Source organism: Cricetulus griseus, chromosome 7 (assembly GCF_003668045.3).
Source record: "Cricetulus griseus strain 17A/GY chromosome 7, alternate assembly CriGri-PICRH-1.0, whole genome shotgun sequence".
NCBI classification, from domain to species: Eukaryota; Metazoa; Chordata; class Mammalia; order Rodentia; family Cricetidae; genus Cricetulus; species Cricetulus griseus.
This window is the reverse complement of record NC_048600.1, coordinates 111,535,982-111,561,813: the sequence shown is the minus strand read 5'-3', so window position 1 is coordinate 111,561,813 and position 25,832 is coordinate 111,535,982. Positions and strand designations below refer to the sequence as shown.

At 52.8% G+C, this 25,832-nt stretch overlaps 1 protein-coding gene across 3 annotated transcripts; it reads right to left on the bottom strand.

Annotated features, from left to right (window-relative positions):
* Nucleotides 1-3: 3 nt before the first annotated feature.
* Erbb2 (erb-b2 receptor tyrosine kinase 2) lies at nt 4-24,767 on the bottom strand. Of its 3 annotated transcripts, none has more exons than XM_027424145.2 (27): nt 24,483-24,767; nt 17,968-18,119; nt 17,023-17,239; nt 15,908-16,042; nt 15,592-15,660; nt 15,306-15,421; nt 15,024-15,165; nt 13,091-13,210; nt 12,733-12,859; nt 11,135-11,208; nt 10,958-11,048; nt 10,605-10,804; nt 10,015-10,147; nt 9,838-9,928; nt 8,981-9,141; nt 5,579-5,626; nt 4,087-4,225; nt 3,881-4,003; nt 3,601-3,699; nt 3,190-3,375; nt 2,898-3,053; nt 2,703-2,778; nt 2,327-2,473; nt 1,846-1,943; nt 1,463-1,651; nt 981-1,233; nt 4-850 (listed from the first exon to the last, which is right to left on the bottom strand). In XM_027424145.2, the coding sequence occupies exons 1-27, from the start codon at nt 24,553-24,555 to the stop codon at nt 495-497; spliced, it is 3,771 nt and encodes a 1,256-aa protein (XP_027279946.1). In that variant the 5' UTR covers nt 24,556-24,767; the 3' UTR covers nt 4-494. The 3 variants fall into 3 exon arrangements, with proteins under 3 accessions (XP_027279946.1, XP_027279947.1, XP_027279948.1); XM_027424146.2 differs by having other exon boundaries at nt 495-850; nt 10,958-11,030; XM_027424147.2 differs by lacking the exon at nt 17,968-18,119 and having other exon boundaries at nt 495-850.
* Nucleotides 24,768-25,832: the final 1,065 nt, after the last annotated feature.

Sequence of the window (25,832 nt, the reverse complement as noted above, 5' to 3'; positions counted from 1 at the left end):
CTCTCCACTGTGTCCTTATTTCATCTTTTAAAAAACAAAAGTAAAAACAGAACAAAATACACTCTGTACAAGGATTGGTCTGGGTGCTAGTGCAGTGTCCCTTTCCTCTTGGGAGGCACATGTCTCAGTCCTAGTGGGTTTGTCCTGTTACCAGGGTTATTCCCTCGGGGCCTCTTCCCTTCTAGGCTGTTTCCCTCAGTCCTCAGAACCAAGAGAGCCAGGCCAGAAGAGGAGCCACCATGACTGTGATACCCCTGGACCCTGTCAGGGCAGGGTCTGTGATCCGCTGAGGCTGTCCAGTGTGCCACCTCTTCCAACCAGGTGGCCCCCCTCAACCACTCAGGATTCAAGCAGCAAGGAAGGTTCCGTAGGGTGAGCTCCTGGCACAGCAGGCTGTCCCGGAAGTAATGTGGCCAGAGGACCTCTCCTTTGCAATGGTGGAGACCAGGCCTCTCTCACTCTGAAGGCAGAACAGGGTCTCTGCAAATGTGGCCTCACACGGGTACATCCAAGCCCAAGTACTCAGGGTTCTCTGCCGTAGGGGTCCCTTCAAAGGTACTTGGTGGAGACCCCCGCTCCGATGGGTCCTGGTCCCAGTAATAGAGGTTGTCAAAGGCTGGGCAGAAGGCGGGAGAAGGGTGGGGCTGAGAGGCAGTGCCTCCTCTGGGTGCTAAGTACTCGGGGTTTTCCACAGCACCCCCAAAGGCAAAAGCGTCTTTGACAACCCCATTCTTCCCAGGAGAGAGAGTCTTGGGTCTTTCTAGAGTAGCACCAGAAGGCCGCACAGGAGGCAGAGGGCCCTCGGGGGCCAAGGGAGGCTGAGGCCGCACCTCTGGCTGGTTCACATATTCTGCAGGAGAGAAGAAGAACTGTTAGGGAAAGGAAACGGGATTTCCCTGCCCCACCATTACCTCTCAGTGGGTGTAGCCTGAGGGGTCTCAACTCCCCTCCTCCCAGTCTCTCAGGCCTGGATTCCATACCGGGCTGGGGGCTGCAGGCCAGGGGAGCAACGTAGCCGTCAGTCTCGGTGGGCGGGGGTAACGTGGGATCCTCGCTGTACCGCTGTAGAGGGCTGAGGTCATGTGGAGAGATGCTCTGCGGCCCTTTGCTAACCCCCATTCCCAGTTCACCATCAAACACATCGGAGCCAGCCCCTTCCGAGGGAGCCAGTGGAGACCTGGGGGGCTCTTCTTCTGAGGGCTCCAGGCCCAGTGTCAGCTCGCCTCCTCCACTCTGGAGTAAGAGAGGGTCATGATGGAAGTTACTCAAAGATCTGGGAGGGGACCTTGGGGGGGAAATGACAGGGTCCCAGGAGGAAAAACACAGGTCACCTTGGAATCATTATGGAGGCAATGGAGTCCCAAGGGTTGGAAGGCAGTAATGGTAATGGGATCTTAAGGAAGTGTGAATGTGGGGGAGCAGTCAAGGGAAGGGACCCTGGTGTTCTAAGATGGGCACTGACCCTGGTGGATGAGCTGCGGTGCCTCCGGTGGGCTGTGCTCCCGGTGCCTGGGGCAGGGTCTGGGCAGAAGAACCCCTGCTGGGGGACCAGATACTCTTCCGCATCCACCAGGTCCCCCATGTCCTCATCCTCCAGCAGTGAACGGTAAAAGGTACTGTCCAAGGGGCTGGACGGGCCCAAGTCCTCATTCTAGGGAGGAAGGAGACACAAAGTGACAGCCCTTCCCCAGCCTAGCGTTAGTTCCCAAGAAAGGTTCACCAAGCTTAGACTAAAGGTGGGGGCTGGCTGGGCTGGGGGACTTGGCATCCAGGTGTGCCCTCCCTCTCCTGTCTGCAGGAGGGAGGACACTGTTAGGGTAGGGATGAGGTCAGAAGGCCCAGTACCTGGATGACCACAAAGCGCTGGGGGTCCCTCGCCATGCGGGAGAATTCTGACACCAACTCCCGGAATCTCGGGCGACATTCAGAATCTATCATCCAACCTACGGTGAGAGAGAGCTCAGCATCCTTGTCCCAGGACCAGGCTCAGGACCAGCTGTGCAGCCCCTTCCTGCTCCTCTTCAGTCTGGCCTAGACAACCCTGGCTGAGCCCAAAGTCCTCACATAGCAGAGGAGCACAAGTGGACCCTGGATCCTGAGCCAGAGCCCTGGAGCATTTTTCCTAGTTTCCCCTTTAAGCTGGCCTCTCTCCTCTAGACAGCCGTTGTCCCGAGCAGCTAGGACATCTACTGTGAATGGGATGAAGCACCTTTCGAGGTTCCTTCAAGGACACCCGAGGCCATTCACATCTCACTCCCGCCCCCCCCACACACAGGTCAGACCACCCTTCCGCTACACCTGAGGTTCGGCCCCTCCCACCACGCACATTTGACCATAATCATGTAGACATCGATAGTGCAGATTGGAGGCTGAGGCAAGCGTTCTCCCTTCTCCAGCAAGTCAGGTATCTCCCGGGCTGGGATCCCATCATAAGGTTTGGCCCCAAAAGTCATCAGCTCCCACACAGTCACACCTAAGACAGACAGGCATCAGGAGTTGGGGGAACAGGATCCTTAGATGCGCATACAAGGGGAGAGGCTGTGCCAAAAGGTAGCATCGGCCTGGTCGCTTCATACTCCAGGTGGGCACAGACCCCCACAGGCTGGACATCAGCCACCCCCCATCTCCACCCTCATTTCTGTACCCATATCCCACCCTGCCATGGCTTCTATCCAGCCCTCCCCATCACCATCTCCACACACCATAGCTCCACACGTCACTCTGATGGGTGAACCGCCGTCGAAGAATGGATTCCAATGCCATCCATTTGATGGGCACCTGGGAACGCAGAGCAAAAAATCCTGAATGGGTGTGGTAGGGAGGTGACCCTTCTCAAAGCTCTCCCAATGGGCGGATACCACCCCACCCACCTCACCCCAACCCCGCCCTCCTCCAACCTTGCCCCCATCTGCATGGTACTCTGTCTCATCAATGTCCAGCAGCCGTGCCAGCCCGAAGTCTGTAATCTTGACGTGGTTGGGACTCTTGACCAGCACATTCCGGGCAGCCAGGTCCCTGTGCACGAGCCGTACATCCTCCAGGTAGCTCATCCCCTGAAAAATGGGCATCAGTGTGGAACCTGAGTCTGTATCTCACCTTATCGGCATTCCCCATCCTTTTCTGGCCCCAAATGAGGGTAGGGACTTGCACCCAAAGGACCTGCAGAGTCAGAAGCCCCCAAGCACATACCTTGGCAATCTGAACACACCAGTTGAGCAGGTCCTGGGAGCCCAGGCGACCTCGATGTTCTCGGACATGGTCCAGAAGGCAGCCATAGGGCATGAGCTGTGTTACCAGCTGCACTGTGGATGTCAGGCAGATGCCCAGGAGGCGGGACACATACGGAGAACCCACACCAGCCATCACATATGCTTCCTGCAGGCAAGCATACACTGAGGGATACAGGAAACCACCTACTCCCTCCCACCCACCATACTCCCCTCCTGGAGACCCGCCCCCATCCCTGCAGGGCCTGCAGACCAGGAAGAGTAAGAATCAAGGTTTAGGACCTCCATCCCAAACCCTCATCAAGAGAAGGCAGCCCAGGTCTACAGCTAGGGGGCGTCTCACAAGTCCCAGTGGAGAAGGTGACCGGCTTACATCTAGGATTTCTTTGTTAGCTTTAGGGGATGTGTTTTCCCTCAACACCTTGATGGCCACGGGGATTTTCACATTCTCCCCATCTGGGATCCAGATGCCCTGAGCAGAAAGAAATGGGCTTGAATCAGGCCTGTGGTCCAGATCCTGCTGGTCCCCAAGAAGTCACTGATGAGCAGCCTTCCCCACCCTCCAGCCTGGTCCAGTCCTCTGTCTTGACCATGCTCCTCAGGCACAGCCCCTCCTCCAGATCCACTCATGCCAGAGCCTGGTCCCTCCTGACCTTGTAGACAGTGCCGAAAGCTCCGGACCCAAGCACCTTCACCTTCCTTAGCTCAGTCTCTTTTAGGATCCGCATCTGAGCCTGGTTGGGCATGGCTCCGCTGGGCGTCAGCGGCTCCACTAGCTGGAGTGAGAGGGTGGCGTGGTGAGTGCCAAGCAAGCTACAGATGGGGGGTGCGGCGCTAGGAGGCCCTCACGGCACCTCACCTCAGTTTCCTGCAGCAGCCTACGCATTGTATACTTTCGGATCTTCTGCCGTCTTCTCTTGATTAGGATTCCAACAACCACCCCTATGACCAGGAACAACAGGATACCCACCACGGTTGCGATGATGGACGTCGCTGGGCTGAAAGCAGAGCCCAGAATCAGAGATTAGGACTAGTCTCGGGAGGAAATTTGAAGAGACCCCATGAAGGGACAGGAATGTGCCTTGGCTCAAAAATATCATGGGAAGTCGGGCAAGGTGGCACATGCCTTTTATCCCAGCACTGGGACGCAGAGGCAGGCAGATCTCTGTGAGTTCAAGGCCAGCCTGGTCTACAGAGTGAGTTCCAGGACAGCCAAGACTACACAGAGAAACCTTATCTCGAAAAACAAAACAAAAAATTTCATGGGAGAAAATTCAACAGAGACTTCGTTAATCTGTACTGTGCCCACCCCAGGGATTCTGCCACACTTGAAATGGGGTCCAGGAATGTGCACCCCAAGACTCTCAGGTACTAGTCAGAGCTTTCTCCAAGGAGCCATGGTTTCCCGTGCCTTGCAGCTGTTGTACCTAGGGTACCCATTACCAGAGCCCCACCCCCACCCCCGTTCTCCATGCTATTTATGACTCAGGTCATCTTGGGGCACCCAGGACCCCTTCATATTCATCATACCATTTACTGGTTGATTTACTTATTTCTATGACTATATAGCCCAGGCTGGCTTTGCACTTACATGCATGTACCTCAACCTTTCAAGTGCTGGGCTTATAGGTATGTGCCACCAGGACCAGCCAGACAGCACTGTCATCCTTGCTCCTTATACCTCACCTTGCTCTGCACAAGGCCTGACATATATTAAATTAAATGTTTGCTTCATGGACAAATAGCAGCTCTTTAGAGCATATCCCAGCTTGCTTTTCTCCTTTCCAAAGCTCCCTTCTGGAAATCTATGGCCCAGTGGTCAAGAACTCTCCTCTTCAGATCTGTCCCTTACGGCCTCAGTGTTCAAATCTGGCCCTCACTGCCTCAGCACTCACTCCTCTGCACTCTATGGTTCATAGCACACACACTAAAGATCTCTTAGCTACTCTAGACTTGCCAGATCTTCCACCTAAGTACAAAGGAAACACAGCGCCCCCTTCTGGAAGCCTCCAGCTGCCAAACTCAAACACTCGGAGGTTCTGCATGCTGCCACAGTACTCCCCGCTTACTTAGTTCATCTCCAGTTCTGGGAACTTGATCCTGGCCTGTGTCCCTAGAGAAACATCACTAGAGGCCTTGGTACACGGAACACATTCCCAGCGTCCCTTACCCCATGGCATCCTGCGCAGGTCCTCATCCACTTGTTGAAACACAAGTCAACAGAGGAAGAACGGGCTAAGGAGGGACGCACGTGTGGCATGCTGGGAAATTTCTCTCTGTTTCACCGACCACCCGGGGCCAATGAAGGAGTCAGGCAGGGGCAATGGGGTACCTCTGGGGCTCAGGCCCACCTGGCTCTCTGCTCCGCTGGGCAGCCTCGTTCATCCAGGTCCACACAGCTGTAGAAGAGAGAGTGCCATCATCGACCCTGGGAACAGCCTCCTGGGGCAGGTATGCCAGGATTATCCCCATTGTGACAAGCACAATGGCCTCCAGGTCACCAATTTGCTCTGTGCTAGCCCACAAGAAGATTCCCTCTTTAGTCTGGGAGCCTAACTCCCTGCATTCCTGGAACTTCCTGTGCTGGGCAGGAAGGAGGGCATATGAAGGCTGGCAGATCAGCTACTCCCTCCATGAAAGAGGCCCAGGGTATACGGCACACGAGAGGAGAGTTTGGCAAGACCTATTAAACACCATGGGACTGGGTGGCAGCTAAGTGGGAGAGGGTCTACAGGGCCCTGGCATCTATCTCCACAGACCAAGCAATAAAATACCAACAGTTCTGCCTCAGCAGTTGGCACTACCATGCCAACACCAGGTCACAAGAAGGCATGCACACAGATGCTCCTTTGTATGTGGAACTGAATGGCAATAAACTATTAAGAAAAAAAAAAAAAAAGGCAAGCAAGAGCAATATCCTCAAATAGGGCTGGAGCTGAATGACATGCCATGAATTGAGAAATCTGCAGAGGGATAGACCAAGATGTGCTTACAAAAAAAAAAAAAAAAAAAAAAAAGATGCAGAAACCGGGTGAAAGGCAAAGCACAAAATATGTAGAGAAGAGTTGTATTACATTAAGAAATGAGGGTAGGGGGTTGAGAGATGGCTCAGCAGTCAAGAGCACTGGCTGCTCTACCAGAAGTCCTGAGTTCAATTCCCAGCACCCACATAGCAGAACACAACTGTCTAACTCCAGTTCCAGGGGATCTGATGCCCTCACACAAACCAATGCATATAAAATAAAAATAAATAAATGGCCAAAAAAATAGTTTAAAAAAAATGAGGGCAGGCCAGGCAGTGATGCGTACACCGTTAATCAAAGCATTTGAGAGACAGAGGCAGGCAGATCCCTGAGTTTGAGGCCAGCCTGGTCTACAGAGATCCAGGATAGCCAGGGCTATACAAAGAAACCCAGTCTCAAGAAAAAGCAAATAAACAAACAACAAAACCTCAAAAATAAACAAGTAAACAAACAAATAAAAACGAGGGCAGGAGAGCCCATAGGAGTTACGAGCACTGACTGCTCTTCTAGAGGACCTGGGCTTGACTCACAGCTAGATGATGGCTCACAGTCTGTTAACTCCAGTTCCAAGGGATCTGACTGCCTTTTCTGGTGTCCACAGCACACACATGGTGCACATAGTCTGCACTGGCCACTTTTATGTCAACTTGACATAAGCTATAGTCACTTGGGAAGAGGTGAACCTCAACTGAGAAAATGCTGCCACCAGACTGGCCTACGTGCAAGCCTAGTGCATTTTCTTGACTGGTGATGGATCTGGGTAGGCACAGCTCACTGTGGGCAGTGCCACTCCTGGGCTGGTGGTTCAGACAGGCTGAGCAAGCCTCCATGTCCTCTGTCAATTCCTGCCTCCAGATTTCTGTCTGGAGTTCCTGCCCTGACTTCCATGGCTGATGGACTGTGATGTGGAAGTGGGAGTTAAATAAACCTTTTTCTGCCTAAGTTACTTTAGATCATGGGGTTTATCACAGCAATAGAAACCCTAACTAAAACATACCCCATACACATAAAATAACAAAGTCTTAAAGAAGAAGGAAGGAAGGAAGGAGGGAAGGGAGGAAGGGAGGAAGGAGGGAGGGAAGGAAGGAGGGAGGGAAGGAAGGAAGGAAGGAAGGAAGGAAGGAAGGAAGGAAGGAAGGAAGGAAGGGTGGTTCACATGTTGTTTGGCAAGATGGCTCAGCAGGTAAGGGCATTTGCAATCAACCCTGATGATTGTGTTCAATCCCTGGGACCCACATGGTAAAAGGAGAGAACCAACTCCGGGAGGTTGTCCTCTGACCTCCAAATACCTGTCATGCACACACATGCCTGCTCAGCATGCACACACATACACAAATAAATGTAATTAGAATAATTTTTATAATAACACATTAAAATGTTAAATTGCCATGTGAGGTATAAAAGAATGCTGCTAGCAATTCTTTTCTTTTTCTTTTTTTTTCTTTTTCTTTCTTTTTTTTTTTTTTTTTTTTTTTTTTTTTTGGTTTTTTTGATACAGGGTTCTCTGTATTGTTTGGAGCCTATCCTGGCACTCGCTCTGTAGACCAGGCCAGCCTCGAACTCACAGAGATCCTCCTGCCTCTGCCTCCTGAGTGCTGGGATTAAGTGTGCGCCACCAATGCCCGGCGCTGCTGGAAATTCTACTGTGGATAATTTGAACTGTTTTCCCTGGTGATTTAACTGAAACCATCAGATTTTTGAGCAAGTGCCTCTCTGCCCACTGAGCCATCCTCTAATGTGTTGTTTTTCATTTTTTATGTCTGTATGTGTCTGAGTATATGTGTGTACCTGCAGAGGCCAGAAAAAAAGCCTTAGAGCTCCTGAGGCTAGAGTTCACAGAAAGCATGAGTCTCCTGATGGACCAAATTCCAGTCCTCTGAAAAAGCAGCAAGCACTCTTAACCCCTGAACCACCTCTCCAGCCCCTAATGTGTTTTTTTAAAAGATTTTATTTATTTATTTATTTATTTATTTATTTATTTATTACGTATACAACATTCTGCTTCCATGTATATTCCAGAAGAGGGCACCAAATCTCATAACGGATGGTTGTGAGCCACCATGTGGTTGCTGGGAATTGAACTCAGGACCTCTGGAAGAGCAGCCAGTGCTCTTAACCATTGAGCCTCTCTCCAGCCCAATGTGTTATTTTTTAATTTTATTTACATGTATGAGCCTGTGTGGTGTGTATGGTATGTGTGTGTGTGTGGGTTTGTGTGTGGGGAAGTGTGTGTATGGTGGAGAGGGGCAATGGGTACCCTCGGAGACTGGAAAATAGGACCAGATCTCCTGACGCTAGTTAACAGGCAACCTGAGTCTCCTGATATGTGTGCTAGGAACCAAGTTCCAACCCTCTGGAAGCACAGCAAGTTCTCTAAACCACTGAACCACCTCTCTAGCGCCTGTGTTATTTTTATAATTAGAAAAGAAATATAAAAATTACCACTCAGCCCAGCAGTGGTGATGCATCTTTAATCCCAGCACTCAGGAGGCAGAGGCAGGTAGATCTCTGTGAGTTCAAGGCCAGCCTGGCCTACAAAGCAAGTTCCAGGACAGCGAGAACTGTTAACACAAAGAAACCCAGTCTTGGAAAAACAAAACAAAAAAACAAACAAAAAATTATATCTCAATATGAATGAAGGTGGATTTATCCCCCTTTCACAGTAAGAGCTCCAGGGAGGCTACTATCATGAAAGCCTTCCTTTCTACAGAAAAAAACCCTTCCACTCACGAGTGGGTGCAGTTGATGGGACACGGCTGGCATATGCCCTCCGCATCCGGGTACTTCCAGATGGGCATGTAGGAGAGGTCTGGCTTCACACCACTGGGGCAGCGAGCCACACAGGAGGAGGAGTCCTTGTAGTGGGCGCAAGCGGTACACTGGTCAGCCTCCTGGATAGAGAGGAAGGGTTTGTGGGGTTGGGATCACCATCCCTACAGCAGAAGGACCAGGCCCTGTGTCCCTGACCTTGCAGCAACACTGCCTCCCTGTCACTGGGGTAAACATCCCTGCTCTTTACAAGGAAATGGAGGCACCCAGAGAGGGACGTGCGTTCTCTAAGGTGTGACAAGTGACAACTATTATGTACAAAGTTTTTTCCGTGCTTGGGCACCGTGCCAAATCCTATTTAATTTCATTCTCACCACACCCCAACCAGGTAGGAACTATTACAACATTCTCCTTATAGAAGTGAAAACTGAGGGTGGAAACAGGGCCTGGATGTGGTCCCTAGCACAGCTAGAACCAAGGACACAGGCCTTCTTGGGACTGTCTGAAGGGCTCCAGTGTCACCAGCGTGAAGGGAGAGCCCATGGTCCACAGTACAATGAGGGCAGAGCAGTGCCCCCATTCCAGCCTTCCTGACCTTCTCCCCTCCTGCTGTCCAGGTCTGAGCTGAGCCTTCTCTAGGAACATTTTACCCTGCAGCAACTTAACAGACCCCCGGTACCCTTTTGCTTGCCGGTGTCGTCCTGTCCCCGTGTGTGTGTGTGTGTGTGTGTGTGTGTGTGTGTGTGTCTGTCTGTCTGTCTGTCTGTCTGTCTGTCCGTGTCCCATCTCCCCCCCCCTCGAGGCCACCAGCACCTCACCGATCCAATGCAGGTCTCTGTGTTGTTTTGAGGCTGACACTCGGGGTGGCATGGCAGACAATGCTTGCCATCCACATACTCCCTAGGGAGCCTGTAAGAGAGGCAGGTATAGTAAGGGGTCTGGGAGGTCCCCATGTGTGTACCCCTCAAGCCACCCCACTCCTCTGCTACTCATACCCCTTCGATACTCGGCACTCCTTCACACACTCCTGGCCCCGAAGGAAGTGACTGCAGTTGACACACTGGGTGGGTCCTGGCCCCCAGCAGTGCCCATGGGCACACAATGGGTAGCAGGCCAAGTCCTTGCGATCTGCAATGAGGAGAAAAGCAGGAGAGGTATTAGGAGAGGCTCACTCAGGTCTAAGCAAAAAGGCTGTGAATGAGCATGGCTCTGGCTAAAGGGGTTGATGCCAGGACATTCAGGGTGAGGAAGAATTCTGTGGTTCAACAACAAGGAAGGGATGGATGTTTGGGCAGCATGGAAGGACACAGCTGGAAGCCATGTCACAATGCCAAACCATCACTGGGAAGTGAAGAATGGCTCCAGTGGGCATGCCTTTAATCCCAGCACTCGGGAGGCAGAAGCAGGCAGAGCCCTGTGAGTTTGAGGCCAGCCTGGTATCCAGAGTGAGCTCCAGGACAGCCAGGGCTGCATAGTGAGATCCTATCGCAAAACAACAACAAAGCAGGGCTAAAAAGGTTTGCACAGGCCAGAGGCTATTGACACTTCTGTGTACTGGCCCACAGGGCTGGCCTTCCTGTCTTACCACATTCCTCCTCTGGCTGGTTCCCACTGTGGAGCAAAGCCTGGTGCGGGTTCCGGAAGAGCTGGTCCCAAGGTACAGTATGTACAAAGCAGAGACGGGTGTTGCGGTGAATGAGTACCAGTCCGCTGCCCAGCTCCCGCAGTGAACGCAGCCCCAACCAGTGGATTCCCAGGCCTTGCAGCGTCAATGAGTAGGCGCCACTATGGAAATAAAGTTTCCAGTTGCAAGGAGGTACCTACTCTAGGTCCATTTCCAGCCAACAGGTACCTCCCCCTGCCTCAAAACACTCTGTCAACTCATGTTAAAAGCTACTGTGGTGTCATGCCTCCTAGGCTCCCTCTCCACACACTTACTCATGGAGAATTCGTCCCCGAATGACTCGAAGGTTCTGGAAGACGCTAAGGTCATGGAGGCTGTCTGGCCATGCTGAAATGTATAGATAACCTGCGGGCAGAGGAGGGGGCCGGGTATGCAGAAAGGTCCAGAACTCCTGGCCCCCATGGAGCAGGACACAGAAAGACAGGGCCCACCTGTGATCTCCTCCAGGGTTTCAAACACTTGGAGCTGCTCAGGCTTCAGGGGAGCAACGCCGGAGGCAGGGTTCCTAGAAGGATCAGGAGGAATGAGTAGGGCAGGAAGATGGAGAGCAGGAGGCCCAGAAGGCCTTGACACACCACTCTCCATCCACACCAAGTCCTTTACTTAAAGCCCAATCAAGCCTGGCTGCTCCCATCCCAAGAGTCAAAGCCTAGGGTCCAAGTCCAGCAGAGCAACATTTGTGTCCTTTGATCTAGAAGTCTCATTTGCAGAAGTCTGGCCGGCAGAGACACTGGCTTCAGCTGCCAGAGGCATAAACAAGCTGAACTGTTTGTATGAGAGAAATTTGAAAATTACCCAGGTAGTCATTAGTGAATAAGATTGCTGCTACGTAAAACCCTGCTCTCTGCAGGCTCTGAAATACAAACACCGAGAGTGCTCAGTATCTGTCAAGCCCTGTTCTAAGAGTGTCCCAAATATTAACTCTTTCAGACTTTAGCACCACCTTGAGGGTAGAGCTACTGGTCTGCATTTTACATGAGGGCACTGAGGCATAACCAGGAGAAGGCAATGAAACTGGTCAGTGAGATTCTGCCATACATCTGTGAGTTCAATTCCCAAAACTCACATAAAAAAGCCCATGTGAGTCTGCAACCCCAACACTGAGGAGTTAAAGACAATTCCTGGGGTGCCCTGGCCAGTTGACCTAGCCTGTTCTGGTGAACTCCAGGTCAGTGAGGGGCCCTATTTTGAAAAATAAGGTAGATGGTTCCTAAAGAGCCACACCTGAGGCTGCCCTTCACACACACAGAGAGACATATACAGACACAGAGACACATACACACAGACACATACAGACACCCACAGACACACACATACAGACACACACAGACACAAACATACAGGGACACACACAGAGACACATACAGACACACACAGATAGACAGACATAGACACATGGGGGTGGAAAGTAGGTTTCAAACCCAAGTCCATATTTGTTGCTTGTCTTTGCTGCCTCCTGATCTATAACTATTATAAGAATGAGACAGCCTGGGTGCTGAGGAAATGGCTCAGTGGTTAAGAGCATGGACTGCTCTTCCAGAGGACCCAGGTTCAATTCCCAGCACCCACATGGCAGCTCACACTGTCTGTTACTCCATTTGCAGGGCTCTAACATCCTCACACAGACACACATGCAGCCAAAACACCAATTAAAAAAAAAAAAAAAAAAAAAAAAAGAGGCAGCTCAACAAAAACTGTCATGAGCAACTCCCCAAAGCAAGGGTACGTGGCAATAAACCAGCCTCCCCAGCTGACACTGTCTCTCTGTGTCCATCAACACACAGAACACAGAACTTTAACAATGTCCCCACTGGGATGGGAGCATTGGACTTCATCTGGAATGGTTTGATGACCACATATGTCTATGTCTATGGATAACAAGCTATTTATAAAAGTAACCTTCCACTCCATGTCCCCAGCTTCCTCTGGTCCCCCACCTGGGGATTCCTCAGAGATGCTGATGCTACACCTGGGTTTCCAGGACCCTGCGTCTTCCCTGACACTGCGTCAGGCCACTGTGTATCCTCACCCATCAAAGCTCTCTGGCAAAAATGCCAGGCTCCCAAAGATCTTCTTGCAGCCAGCAAACTCCTGGATGTTGGCACTGGTGATGGCCCTTGCCCCTCGCAGGTGCTCCATGCCAAGACCATAGCACACTGAAGAAAAGGGTGATGAAAGGGGACATCTCAGCACCACACGGTATACCAGAGACCTATGCCCTCCTGAAATGTTTCTTCCCTATGCTGGCAGACACTCAGGAGACTGATTTGTAGAGGGGCAGAGTAGGCAGAAACAGTAGGAGAACTGGACCTCCCCCGAGCCGGGGTGGGGGTTAAGCAATAGCGGGGTGGGCCAGGCTGGGATGGCAGTCAGGGTGGGGTGGGTACCTCGGGCACAGGACTTGCTGCATTTCTCGCACCGTTGTGTTCCATCCTCAGCCGTCACCTCTTGGTTATTCAGGGGACAGACCAGAGTGCAGGATCCCACTTCCGTAGAAAGGTAGTTGTCTGCAGATTGGGAACGCAAATCCATGTCCCCTAGCCTCCCAGCCCACCATGAGCAAGGCCACCGTGCCCAGGTCTAAGAGGAATACTACCAACCAAGCCCTGAAGGTGGGCTCCATGGGTCGTCTGACTCAGGACACTCCTTGCAACACTCCTATTCGAACAGCACTGTCATTCGCATTTTGCAAAAAGGAAAATCAAAGCACGGAGTTATGCAAATCACCCCCATCACTCTGCTACTATGTTACACAGCCAGGAATATTTTATTTTTTTAAAGGTGTGGTCGCATGTAGCCCAAACTGGCCTCAAACTCGCTATGTGGCTGAGGATGACCTGGACTCCTGATCCTGCCACCCCTACCTGTTAGGGTGACAGGTGTGTGTCACCATATCTGCCTAGGAACCAGGACTTGAACCCAACAATCTGACTCTCCAACTTGTCCTCTCACCCTGACCACAGGGAAGTGCAGCCCACTCCACCTCCCATTAGAGGAAGGAAAGGGGGCCCCCAGGCCCAAGCCCAGTCCCAGAATCCATCAGTGCTTAGGGTTACTGTCACACAAAGCCCTACTCTATGCAGACTGTAGAACAAGACAAACATTTAAAAGAGTATTTAGGCCGGGCATTGGTGGCACATGCCTTTAATCCCAGCACTTGGGAGGCAGAGGCAGGAGGATCTCTGAGAGTTCGAGGCCAGCCTGGTCTCCACAGCGAGTGACAGGATAGGTTCCAAAACTACACAGAGAAACCCTGTCTCGAAACCCCCCCCAAAAAAAGAGTATTTAGTACAGACTGGGTATTGTTCTAAAAGAGTCACAAATAAGAGGCAGGTGGAACTCTGTGAGTTCGAAGCCAGTCTGGTCTATAGAGCAAGTGCCAGGACAAGCTCCAAAGCTACACAGAGAAACCCTGTCTTGATAAACAAAACAAAAGAGTCACAAATATTAACTCATTCAGACATTACACATTATTAAGATGGGACTATTACTGCCCCCATTATACAGGTGAGGAAACTGAGGGGAAGCAATGGGAAAGCAATTAAGACTATTAAATGGTAGGTGACAGGTTTCAAATCCTGCAGGATAACTCCCAAGACTGGGCTCTTTGGCTGCCACTGCTACGTAGCTGTTAAACAGAAAGAGGCAAAAACCCAGGAGTGGTGGCACACACTTGTAATTCCAGCACTTGGCAGGGGCAAGGCAAGAGGATCAGAAGTTCAGTGTCATTCTTGGCTACATGGTGAACTCAAGCCTGAGCTATGTGAACTCCTGATTTTAAAAGGGGTAAAGGGTAGGGGCCAGGTGTGGTGGCGAACACCTGTGAACCCAGCACTTGGGAGGCAGAGACAGTAGGCTCCCTATGAGTTTGAGGCCAGCCTGGTCTACACGGCAAGTTCCAGGATAGCCAGGACTACATAGATAGACCCTGTCTAGAACAAAACAAAAAAAGAAAAATCAAGGGCTGGAGAGATGGCTCAGCAGTTAAGAGCACTGGGTGCTCCTGCAGAGAACCCAGGTTCAGTTCTTAGCCCCCACATGGTGGCTGACAACCACCAGGTCCAGGGGATCAGACACCCTCTTCTGGCCTCCATGGGTGCTGCACACATATGGTGCATAGGCACCCATGCTGGCAGAGCACTCACACACATAAAACAAAAATAAATAAAATATTTTTTAAAGAAAAACAATGAGGTGGCTGGACTTGAGAGTCAGGACCAGTCCTCCAACAGGCGCACGACACTTACAACATGCTCCCATTTATACAAACCACCGTCCCTAGCCAAGGCATTAAAATGACATCTTCTACCCAGTACTCACAGGGGCAGGTGGTCACACAGCTGGCACCGAAGGTGTAACGACCCTCAGGGTTGGGCATGGACTCGAAGGTGTCTGTGTTGTAGGTGACGAGGGCTGGGCAGTGCAGCTCACAGATGCCACTATGGTTGAAGTGGAGGCAGGCCTGGTAGAGATAGGCCGCGGGTGGTCACTGGGATGCTGTGACCTGGTGTTCCAACGGCAGCAGGGCAGTGCCAGGAAAGATGCCCACCCCTAGCATCCTGGAGGGTTGGCCCAAGGGGCACAGGAGCGAGAGGCACATACCAGGCAGTCAGAATGCTTGGGGCCTGTGCAGCCTGCAGCACACTGCTCGTGGCAGCAGTCAGTGGACAGCGGGCCCTTGCATCGGGCACAGCCACTGGTACAGATGGTGCCCGTCACTGTTGATGAGAGGGCAGGATGAGTGGGTGGGTGGGGCCTGGACACCAGACCCTCAGCAGCATAGCATTACCCTCTGGGAGACATCTTATCCCAAATAAGTCACCCCACCACTCCCAGGAATCCACCTGCCCCAGCCCCATCTCCAGACCCCAGGTCTCCTCAGACTCACAGGTTTGACAGTCCTCCGGGCTCTCACCCCAGCAGTGATTGTCTTTACAGGCTGGGGCACAGGGTGGGCCTAAGGAAGGAAGCAAAAGGAGATAGTAAGGGGGGGAGGCAGTGAGAGAAGGTCCTGAGAGGAGGAGGCAGTGAGAGGCAAATTGGTGGAGGACCATGTCAGCAGAGCCCAACTGCAGATGCATAGTAAGGGGAGGGATCCAACAGAGAAAGAGGCCTCAACAGGTGGAGGGCCAGCCTAAGGCAGACATAGCACAAGGACAGGAAAGGGGACTGGGCAGGGTGGTTGTCACACCAGCATGGCTTACAGGCCCGGGAGCGATTGGTGTCTATATCTACAGGAGCCAGCTGGTTATTCTTTCGGAAGACATCCTTCCACAACACTGTGTCCTGGTAGCAGAGCTGAGGGTTCCCTCGGATCAAAACTCCTCCTTTCAGGATCTCTGTGGGGAAGGCAAAACAGTCAGTTCCCTCCAGACCTCCCTGTGGCCTCCTACCTTCCCCAGTGAGCAGTCACACACAGGAATAACCCAGGACTAGGAAGAGGGGATCGGGTCGGCAGAGTGGGAATGTTCAAGTGGATGGGAGTTCCCCAATTGCCTTTTGCCTCACCCTGTGCACACTGTGTGTGGGTAAACAGAGAGATTCTGAGGCAGGGGTATAGCTCAGTGGCAGAGCAAGCACTCAGCATGCACTAGAACAAAAAAAGGTCCCTAAAGTCTGAAACCCCACTTTACCACCGACTGGCTGGGTAACCTTGAACAAGTCACTGATCCTCTGCATGCCCCGGATTCTCATCTGCAGAGTGGGAATAACACTGAAGAAGGCTGGTGGTGGCATGCCTGTGATCCCAGCACTAGGGAGCTGAGGCAGGAGGACTGCTTCAGGATCAAGGTCAGCCTGGGTTATGTAGTGAGATCATGTCTCGGAACAGCAAGACCAGAAAAACAAAATAAACACAACAAAACCAAAAATACTTGACAGATTAGCAGCAGGACTTACAGGACTGTCGTATGACTGAAATGGGATCCAGCATGCAAAGCACCTGGTACCCTAATTGGGACACTGCCAGGTAGGGGCTGCCACATGCAGTTCCAAGGGTTGCTCACTGCGTACTCTGATATGGCCAAGATGGAGGGGGAAAAAACAGCCCGATCTCAAATAATTAAATCATGGATCTGAAGGAAGCTGCAACTTCCTTAAGAGGAGGGGATCAAACCTAGGGCCTTGCACATGCTAACCAAGCAACTCTGCCACTGAGCCACCCCACGGCCTTCTTTTTCTGGTCTTCATAGGGGTGCAAAGAGAGGGAGGCACGGCTGAAGGACCACATATAACCCTCACTGAGTCCCTCCTCCACAGCCAGAATGGCTCTAGTCAGCAGCCAAGACCCAGGAGAGGCTTCTGACGGTGGCAAAGGCACCTGTGAGACTTCGAAGCCGCAGCTCCTGCAGCCCTTCTGGGGTTCTGCCTGTGGTGGTGGTGGTGTCATCGTCCAAGGGGTCTCGGTTGTCTAGCACAGCCAGAGCATACTTGTCCTCAAAGAGCTGGGTCCCTCTCACAATGCGCAGCCTCTGCAGTGGGACGTGCCTCACGTGGTTATGAGCGATGAGCATGTATCCCTGAACTTCCTGGATATCCTGGAGGGAAGGGCAAGGGATGGAGAGAGAAGCAGCGTGTCTGGGCTTGAGAAGCACCTGCACCTCACAAGGCCTGAGGGTAATCCAGGGTTGGAGCTATATCCTGCAAGACCCCCTGGCCACTGAGTAGTCTTGCCTCCTCAAGCCCTAGGATGATGGAGCCCTAGGCTACTCCCCACCTGGCCTCTCCAGATTCTGGTCTGGTTGATCAGCACTGATAAGAGCATAGGAGCATTTAGGCCATTGCAAGCCGGTGCCCCGCCCCCTGCACATCTCCAGTTTCATCTTTGAAAGGTAGGGCCTGTATAAGATGGCGTCAGTGATTCAACAGACCATGTTTGTCCCTGGCAGCCTGCTCCAGGGCTTGTGGATACAATCCAGTAGGCTAGACTCCTCTCCCTCCTATGTGTAACTTTCCCTCAGACATTTTCTCTGGCATTCTTCACAATGGTGGACACAATGTCTGCTAGTCTGACATATAGATAGAGAAACGGGGCCTGGAGAAGTTAAAGGCCTAGACCACATTCACAGGCTGGACCTGGAACTTACACACCTAAAGGAATAATGATGGGGACAGTGGGACCAGTTGCTGCAGAGGGAGTCAACAGGGTTTTACACAGGCATCAAAAGCATTCCTGTTTGGGGGACCACAGGACAGGAGACAGAGGGCAGAGGTACCCCTTCCTCACACACCTCAAATCAGGGGGCTCAGCAGGACCAGGTCTCACCTGCAGGAATGAGAGGCTGGCATTGGCAGGCAGGTAAGTAAGTTCCAGGTTACCCTGAACCACCTGGCAGCCCTGGTAGAGGTAGCGGAGCATGTCCAGGTGGGTCTCAGGACTGGCAGGGGGCCGCAACTTCATGTCTGTGCCGGTGCACACTGGTGGGAGGGAGGACGTGGGTCAGGACACGGCTCGTGACCTTCTCCAAACTAGTCACCTCCTCCACACTCACTCTGTGGAGTCATGTCATCTCAGACAGGGAGAAAGCACGGCTGACAGCCTTTCCTCCCCCGCTTCTGCATCCACAGGGTGGAGAGCAGAAGAAGAAGTCAGCAAGCTGGGGAAAGGCCCCCTTCTAGCTGGGCCACCTTGAGCATCCAGAGGGCTTCCAGTGTGTCGGCCCTTTAGGGCTTACCACCCATACAGGGTTTGAGCAGGCAAAGAAAGCCTCCCTTTGTCCCAGAACTGAGGGTGAAAAATCCCCGAAGAAGAGAGGCGATGATGAATCAAACCCCTCTGGATACCCCCATCTGTCTCCCAGGCAAACAAACCCAGGGCACCCTCCTCCTGCCATCCCAACAACACCCACATGTCAACTTCCCTGCTCAGATCAACTGCCCCCACAGCACTACCCAAAACATGGGCAAGGGGGGTTGACTGGTGTCCTTGCTGGGACGTAAGGGGAGTTAGAGGCTAGTCATCACTGTAAAACCCCCTGGAACACATCCACATGGAGAAGAAAAGCCTAGAACACCAGCTAGGGGACTTGGCTGCAGATCCTGGCCAGGGCGAGGCACACTCTGCAGGTTCCTCCATTGGCTCTCTCACCCCCACCACCTCCTGGGGCAAGACTCCAGAAGCAGCCGACAGAAGCTATGCCACGAAACTTCTGCCACAAGGGCACTACGTCACCTCTGTGTACCTGCCCAGTGCCAACTATCAGCGGAAGGGGTCCCAAGACGCACTGCCATCCCCCTGCCTACCTAACCCTCAGGCTGCTTTTCTAGAGACCAGATATTCCCACTAAGTCTCCAATAGGAGAAGCTGCCCCCAGTTAGGGGGCTCCAGGTAGCAACTGGCACCAAGCCTACCAGCAGGAAAGAGATTAAAGTGCCCAGTTGAACTTGTTTTTCTGCTCGGGTGAGAAGATGAATCACCTGGCGCATCTTGCCCAGGAGGCTGGGGGGAAGGCAGGTGGAGATGTTACCCTGGCATACACAGGCCCACGGGTACCTGAGCTGCTGAGAATTCCTATTGGTTAACGCTCCACCTTCCAGTGACTGTATGCATATTCAAGAGACAGTACAATGACCAGCTTTGGGATCAGACTTCAGGAGCCCTGCTGTACCAGCAACATGGAGCCTAAAGCCAAATCTTAGTTATCTTCCCACCTCCGGATCCGGGGAGGGCTTGGGGGAAAGTTCCTGGGCTCCCAGGCTGCCTTCAATGGCCTCAAGCTGATGGCCTTCTAGTAACACTGACAGAAGTCTCTTCTCACCCCTCTAGGCAGACAGGGAAGGAAGCAAGGAGGGAGGAAGGTAAAGAACAGAAATAGAACTCATCTCCTGAATGGAGGGGAGACAACCAGGCCACACCACACCCACTTGCAGCCTACCCTCCCTCTTCTTGCTCACACCCACCCCCCAAATCTCCCAAAAGAAACAGTAGCAAGGGGTGGCAGCCAGGCCCAAAATAACGCCCTGCTGCCAGGACCTCCCCCCAGCATCACAGCTTCAGCTGCTAATATGCACAGCTGTCTCTAGGCCCAGATCCCAGGGCCAGCCTAGCTGAGGACGGAATGGCAGAGTTGGAGTAGGGGCCCACACCCTGTGGCAGTTTACCCCCTGCAGCCCTCGGCTGCCTCATCTCCAAGGGGAAGGGACACCAGCTGTGGCAGGCAAGCAAAAGAAAAACAACAACAGCACTCGCCATGGTAACCGAGCTGAGTACCTGCTGTATACATCAGGGGCTGAGATTCCTGCCTCTATTTTACAAAGAAGGAAAGTGATCCATCCAAGATCATAAAACAGGTTCAGCGGTAAATCACTTGCACAGTTTGCACAAGGCCCTGAGCCCCAAAACCAGCACCTCAACACCAGAAAAACAACCAAACCAAAACAACAGCACAAGCAGCAATAGAGCCAGAGAGGTGGAATTTGAATCCGTGTCCACCTCAGATCCCATTCCCTACACTAAACCTCAGTGCACACACAAATAACTATGCCACACCCCCTACAAGCATAAAAACACACTAATTCTCCAGTGCGGCCAATAAACACACAGGCTCAGGCAGGGCAGGGTGGCTGGGCCGGGCAGAAGGTCAGAAAGAGTGGCAGCCACACCCCACTAGCCAGTTTGTTTATCTGATTTGTGGTTGGTTTGAGTAAGAGTCTTAGAGTGTTTGCAGACAGGTGGGAAAATTGGTACCCTGAGACCTCCTCTGGTGGAGCAGGGAGCTGCCAACTGACCTCCCCCAAACACACACACTGCCCTGACATCTCACCAGGGAAGCATCTGGACCCTTTCTGAGTCTCTGCCCCCCTTCCACTCCCCACTCTTTACCAGGCTCACCCCACCAGCTCTGACCATGGTCCCCATAACCATCCTGTCCTATGAATTTCAGGGTGGGGCAAAGGGCTCTAATTCTACACAGGGATATTCTCTGCCTCAAGACAGGTGCCCTTCAGAAGTCCCAGCTCCCAACTCTTGGAGACAAAAGCAATATGAAGCAAAACCATCCCAGAGCAAGGTCAGGGGTCACTGGGAGTGTGGGACAAGTGAATGAATGAATGAATGAATGAATGAGTGTGAATGACATCTAGTCAAGAGCCTCCAAACTGAACAGGACAAGTATCCCTCCCTCTGCTCAGAGCTGGTCACAGTTCTTCAGGTCCCTCCTGCTGAACACTAGTAATCAGGTTTAGCCCCAGCTTAGGGCTTCCCAAATGGGTTCCTGACTCCCAACTGGTCTTCAGCCCAGCTGTGTTCCTTCTTCTTTCTTCATGTGCAGAGTGGAGGACAGAACCCAGCACCTCCCGCATGCTGGGCCCCCAGCTGCTATCTTGCTCACAGCATGAAAGCCAACACTTCCTTCGGTCTTCATAAACACTGCCAGGAAACTACCTACATCCCCAAAGCTCCCCAACCAGGCCAGAGGCCAGCGTTCACTCAAGTGAAACCAGGACTCCCTTGCCACACACAGCTGCTCTATGACGCTGGTGTCAGAGCAGAGCCTGGGCTCAGGTTCTTTTGTCCAGAGCCCTAGCTCAGCTACCCTTGGGCCACAGGGAGGGAGACTATGCTCAGCCCTCCAGCACAGAGGAAAGCAGCACTCAGATCTCTGAGGCCAATAGTGACTGGAACTTAGTTGGCCCCTCAGTGAATATTTACTGACCTCAACAAGTGGTCAACTCTTACTCCCTTCAGAGGGCCCTGAGAGTTAAAGGCGAGGAGGAAGAGAGAAGCAGTCTGTAAACACAAGCAAGCTTTGTAAACAGATCCGCAGCAACCCAAACATAGGATTTTAACGATTCACCCACTACCACTGCTGACAATGTAGGTCCCCCTGCATATCTTCTGTGATCAGTGGCCTAGCAAATAACAGAACTGTCACTCCAGGAGACCAGGAGAGCTCTCCACCGGTTGGGGACAGGAAAGGGGTTCTCCTTCCTGACCATTCATTCACCCAAGTGCAAGCACACTTCCCTGGGCCCTCCTCTGCCTTCCAGCTCAGCCTCCACTAGCTCCTCAGGTTTCCACTTACTCTACCTACATTCCCATGGCCGTGTGTCCTGGTGGTCTCAGCACCTTCCTGCCCTCTATCCCTGGCACTGCTGAGGACCCAAGAGAAAAGCTAGCATGGGCTGGAAAGGAGCTAACTCTGCAGCCAGGAAGGATTCTTGGGCCCCCAGCTCAGGGCACCTTCTCCAGCCTGGGTTAGGGGCTGGAAAGGCCGTACTGAGTAACAGACTAGCACTTCTTCCCTGTGTGGCTGGCTGCCTGGCTGCCCCAAGGCTCTTCTTACTCATCCCTGGTTGATGCCTAGAACTCTGACCACCTCTTAATGCCCCTGATAAGTCTCTTCGTGTCTCTGAGGTTCATTTTCCCCATATGCCCACCCACTTTACAGGACAGGACAGAGAGGGAACAGAGCCGTCTATGGAAAGGGATCTGCCATACAGGAAGCACACAGAAGTTTTTAGAAGGTGAGAGAGAAGCATATAGCAGGTTCTGAGTAATTACAGCTCAGGAAAAAGGAGAAAGCCTTTTCATTTGACTTTGAAATGCATTTTTTTTCTTTTTCTTGTTAAGGTTTATTTTATTTGATGTGTATGAGCATTTTGCCTGTCCTTGTATATACACTATACACATGCCCGGTACTTATGGAGGTTAAAATTAAGCATCAGATCTCCTAAAACTGGAGCTATAAGGCTGTGAGCCACCAAGTGGGTGCTGGGAATGGAGCCCATGTCCTCTGCAAGAGGGATCTATTGAGTCCCCCTATAGCAAAAAGGGGGAAGGGTTTGGAGAGAACCAACAGGAACAAACCCTGCAAGGTCCCCTGCACTTCTCAAAACCTAGAGCCCTGAGGATCCCAGTAACATCTTGCCCCTCTGGGCCTTCCCCAGATCTCCTTTCCCCTACACACCTGCCCTACATCATCAGTTCTGGGGTATAATCTGGAGCTAGAGGCAGCTGGATGGTGCTCTGCCTTTTAAACCATTCCTGGCAAGTCAGTGTCTTGTCCTCTGCACCCAGCAGTGCACCTGGAGGAATGAGACTCAGCCCCACCCCCACCCCATCTGGAGAACTGACCCCTCAGGCTCCCGCTCCACAGCGCAAGGCCACTCCTGGCCAACTCCACTCCCAGGCTCAGGTGAACGATGCCCTCCTGAGAAACTGAAAAGAGCCCTCATCCTCAGCCAGGCAAGGGGCATCTCCCACTGTTTACAGCAGATATAGCCTAGTACCTTGAGGGAGTTCCTGGAGAGGGCAGAGTTCATCTCGTGTCCCCAAGTCAGCAGAGAGATTGCTGTTTGGCAGCATAAACATACAACCATCATAAACACCTCAGACACACAGGGGTACCCCCCCCGAAGCACAGCAGTGTACTGACTCTGGGGGGCTCTGGGAGTACACACAGATGATGATACCCCACCAGTCTCTAGGCTCCCTGGCCGCTGGAGAGCATCCATGGCTCCCAAGAACCTGCTTTCTATGTCTTCCCTGATTCAGGAAGCAGTGCCCCATTGTTCCAGGTAGATTCGTATTATGATTTCAAATATGTGACTGGGAGTCACACTGCCTGGGCTCCACCACTTCTTGGATGACACTTCATTTCTCCAGCCCATGTTTTCACCCTGGGACAATGAGAAGGCTAACTAGTATTTCTACTGTGGAGTTGTTCTCAGGACTGAAGAAGGAATGCATGCAAACCGCCACCCACGGAGCCTGGCAGAGCAGACCCACACCGAGTGTGTATCAGCTTTTACTCTTAGGGTAGAAATGGACATATGGGTTAGTACACACTGGGGGCGGGTCACCCTCCCAGCCCCCAACACGAAGACAGAGGCAAGCGAACAAGCCAGTTCTCTGTCTACCCGTAGCTGGCCTTCTTTTCCATGCCTTCCCCTTAAAATGCCCAGGAACCCTTCCCACTTTACCAAATGAAAGCCGGGAAACACACGACCACCCTTCAAGATCCAGCTTTCCCAGAGTCCCAAAGCACACAGTACTTAGGCTGGCTCTAAAGAAATTTGTTCAAAACAGAACTGTGGAGAGAGCAGCCCAAGTGGTAGTAGAGATCTTGCCTAGCACGCCCCCAACTGGGGTGTGGGGGTGCAGTAGAGGGTGTTCCAGCACAGAAAAAGAAAAGAAAAAAAAAAAAAAACTTGTGCAAAACAAATAATTACCCCGCTCCGTCCCCTCCACACCCCAGACACCGTGGAGCAGCAACTCAACTGCGGACCCGCCACTCGGTCCTCCCTGCTCAACAGGACCGGTTACTTTCCCCACCGCCCCCTCCTCCGCGACCCCGCAGGAAGCTGGAGTAACTTACTAAACCCAAAGGGCCGGAGGGGGGTGGGGAGGGGGAGGGGCAGGGCAGAGGGGACCCCGAAGGCATCCTGCCCAGTCCAGTCCGGAGGCGGAGGCTGCCAACTGGAAGAGCTTTGAGAAAGCGTGAGGGGGCTCGGAAGGGGGGGAAACACGCGCACGCACGCACAGCGCTCCGCACACCCTCGGGAGGAAAACTTTCAGAGAACTTTCCCCGAGGAGTTCCCGGAGCCTCTCTGCCCGGGAAGCGCCGCTGTGGCCGGCGGAGGCCGGTCCCGACCTCCAGTGTGGTCCTCCCAGTGACTGCCCCATCCCCAGCTGCTCCGATCCCCTCCGGGCCGCGGCGCCCGCAGCCGAGATCCCCCATCGTCCCGGACCGCCCGGTTGTAGAGCTCCCGGGGCCCCGGGGTCCCGGCCGCCCGTGGGCGCAGCCGCAGCGGCCCGCGTCCTCCCCATGCCAGACCCACCTTGGGTGCCCGAGGCTCCGGGGGACAGGAGGGCGAGGAGGAGCCCCCAGCCACACCAGGCCGCCAGCTCCATGGTGTTCACTGCGGCTCCAGCCCCATGGCTCAGGCTGGACCAGGCTGCGAGCACGGGGCGCGGCGAGGGCAGGCACAGGCGCGGCGCCGGAAGGGGCCGCCGGGGAAGGGGCGCTCCTGGTCTCTGGGTCCCCAGCGGCGGGCAATCTCAGCTCCACAACTTCACGCCGCACTTCCTCGAGCAGCCCTCCTCCTCCTCCACCTCCTCCGCCGCCCGTGATTGGGAGCCGGGCGCTCCCGGCTCGCCCCCCCCACCTCTCCAACTGCATTCCAGCAAGGCTGGGAGTGGCTGCTCTCAGCTTCACTTTCTCCCTCCCGGCGCAGGCCTGGGTGCGTCGCGCCCTGTGCCCCGACGCTTGGCTAACTTGCTGCAGTTCTCACCCATTTACTAAAAGCAGAGCATCCTTTTACCCCTCTTTGCAGTCTCGGGTTTTATCTTGAACTTTCCTGGGACCTTTGCATCTAACTCCATCACACCCTTAATGTCAAATAAATGGGTCTACCCCTACATCCTTCAGGTAGAATCCACAGTCTGGGAAGAGGGTGTGCTATGTCTAATTGGTGACTTCCAGGACGCTCTGGAATGTCAGTTTCATCCTTTTGGGTATCTCCAGCCAGATCTTACAGGGACCCACAGAACTAGAAGGAGACAAGTCATATCGGGGGACCTCTGTTCATCCTTGGAAGAACAGCTATCCTTGTTTCCTTTTTAATTTTTTTCTAAGACTTATTTTTATTTCAAATTATGCGTGTTCGCGCTTTGGGGTGGTGGGTGGGGAGGGGTCATATAAGTGCAGTTGTCAACAGAGGTCAGAAGAGGCGTGGGAATCCTCTGAAGCTGGAATTGCAGGCAGTTGTGTGCAGCCCACGTTGGTGCTGGGAACTGAACTCCAGTCCTCTGCTGAGAGCAACACAAGTTCTTAACCGCCTAGCCACCTCTCAAGCCCCATCCCCGTTTCTTTGTAAGTTCACCCAGTACATAGTTCGTTCAGTGTCTCCTCTGTCCCTGTCCTTTTCTCTAGCCAGTTTACCCCTGAAGTACCTAGACTCCGCCTCTGAGGCCTGGTGACAGTTGGGAAGGGGAAAGAAAGGCGTGTTTTTTGTTGGAAATTCCAAGAACACTGTGCAGGAGACATGTTTACACTAACAAATTACCCGTTGTTTGTCTGAAATTCAAAGTGAACTCGAATAGTTACTTTTTATTTGCTAACATCTAATGATGTTAGTTGGAATGGTCCAGTCAAGAACACACCTGTGCTGGTCAAGAGGCAATCAGGC

Excerpts from the sequence above, each read along its gene's own strand:
- Erbb2 (XM_027424145.2), bottom strand. The coding sequence starts at position 24,555 with ATGGAGCTGGCGGCCTGGTGTGGCTGGGGGCTCCTCCTCGCCCTCCTG. Across the intron at positions 16,043-17,022 it reads GCGGCTTCGAAGTCTCACAG|AGATCCTGAAAGGAGGAGTT; the intron begins GTGCCTTTGCCA and ends CCTTCCCCACAG. Across the intron at positions 3,376-3,600 it reads CTAACAAAGAAATCCTAGAT|GAAGCATATGTGATGGCTGG; the intron begins GTAAGCCGGTCA and ends GCTTGCCTGCAG.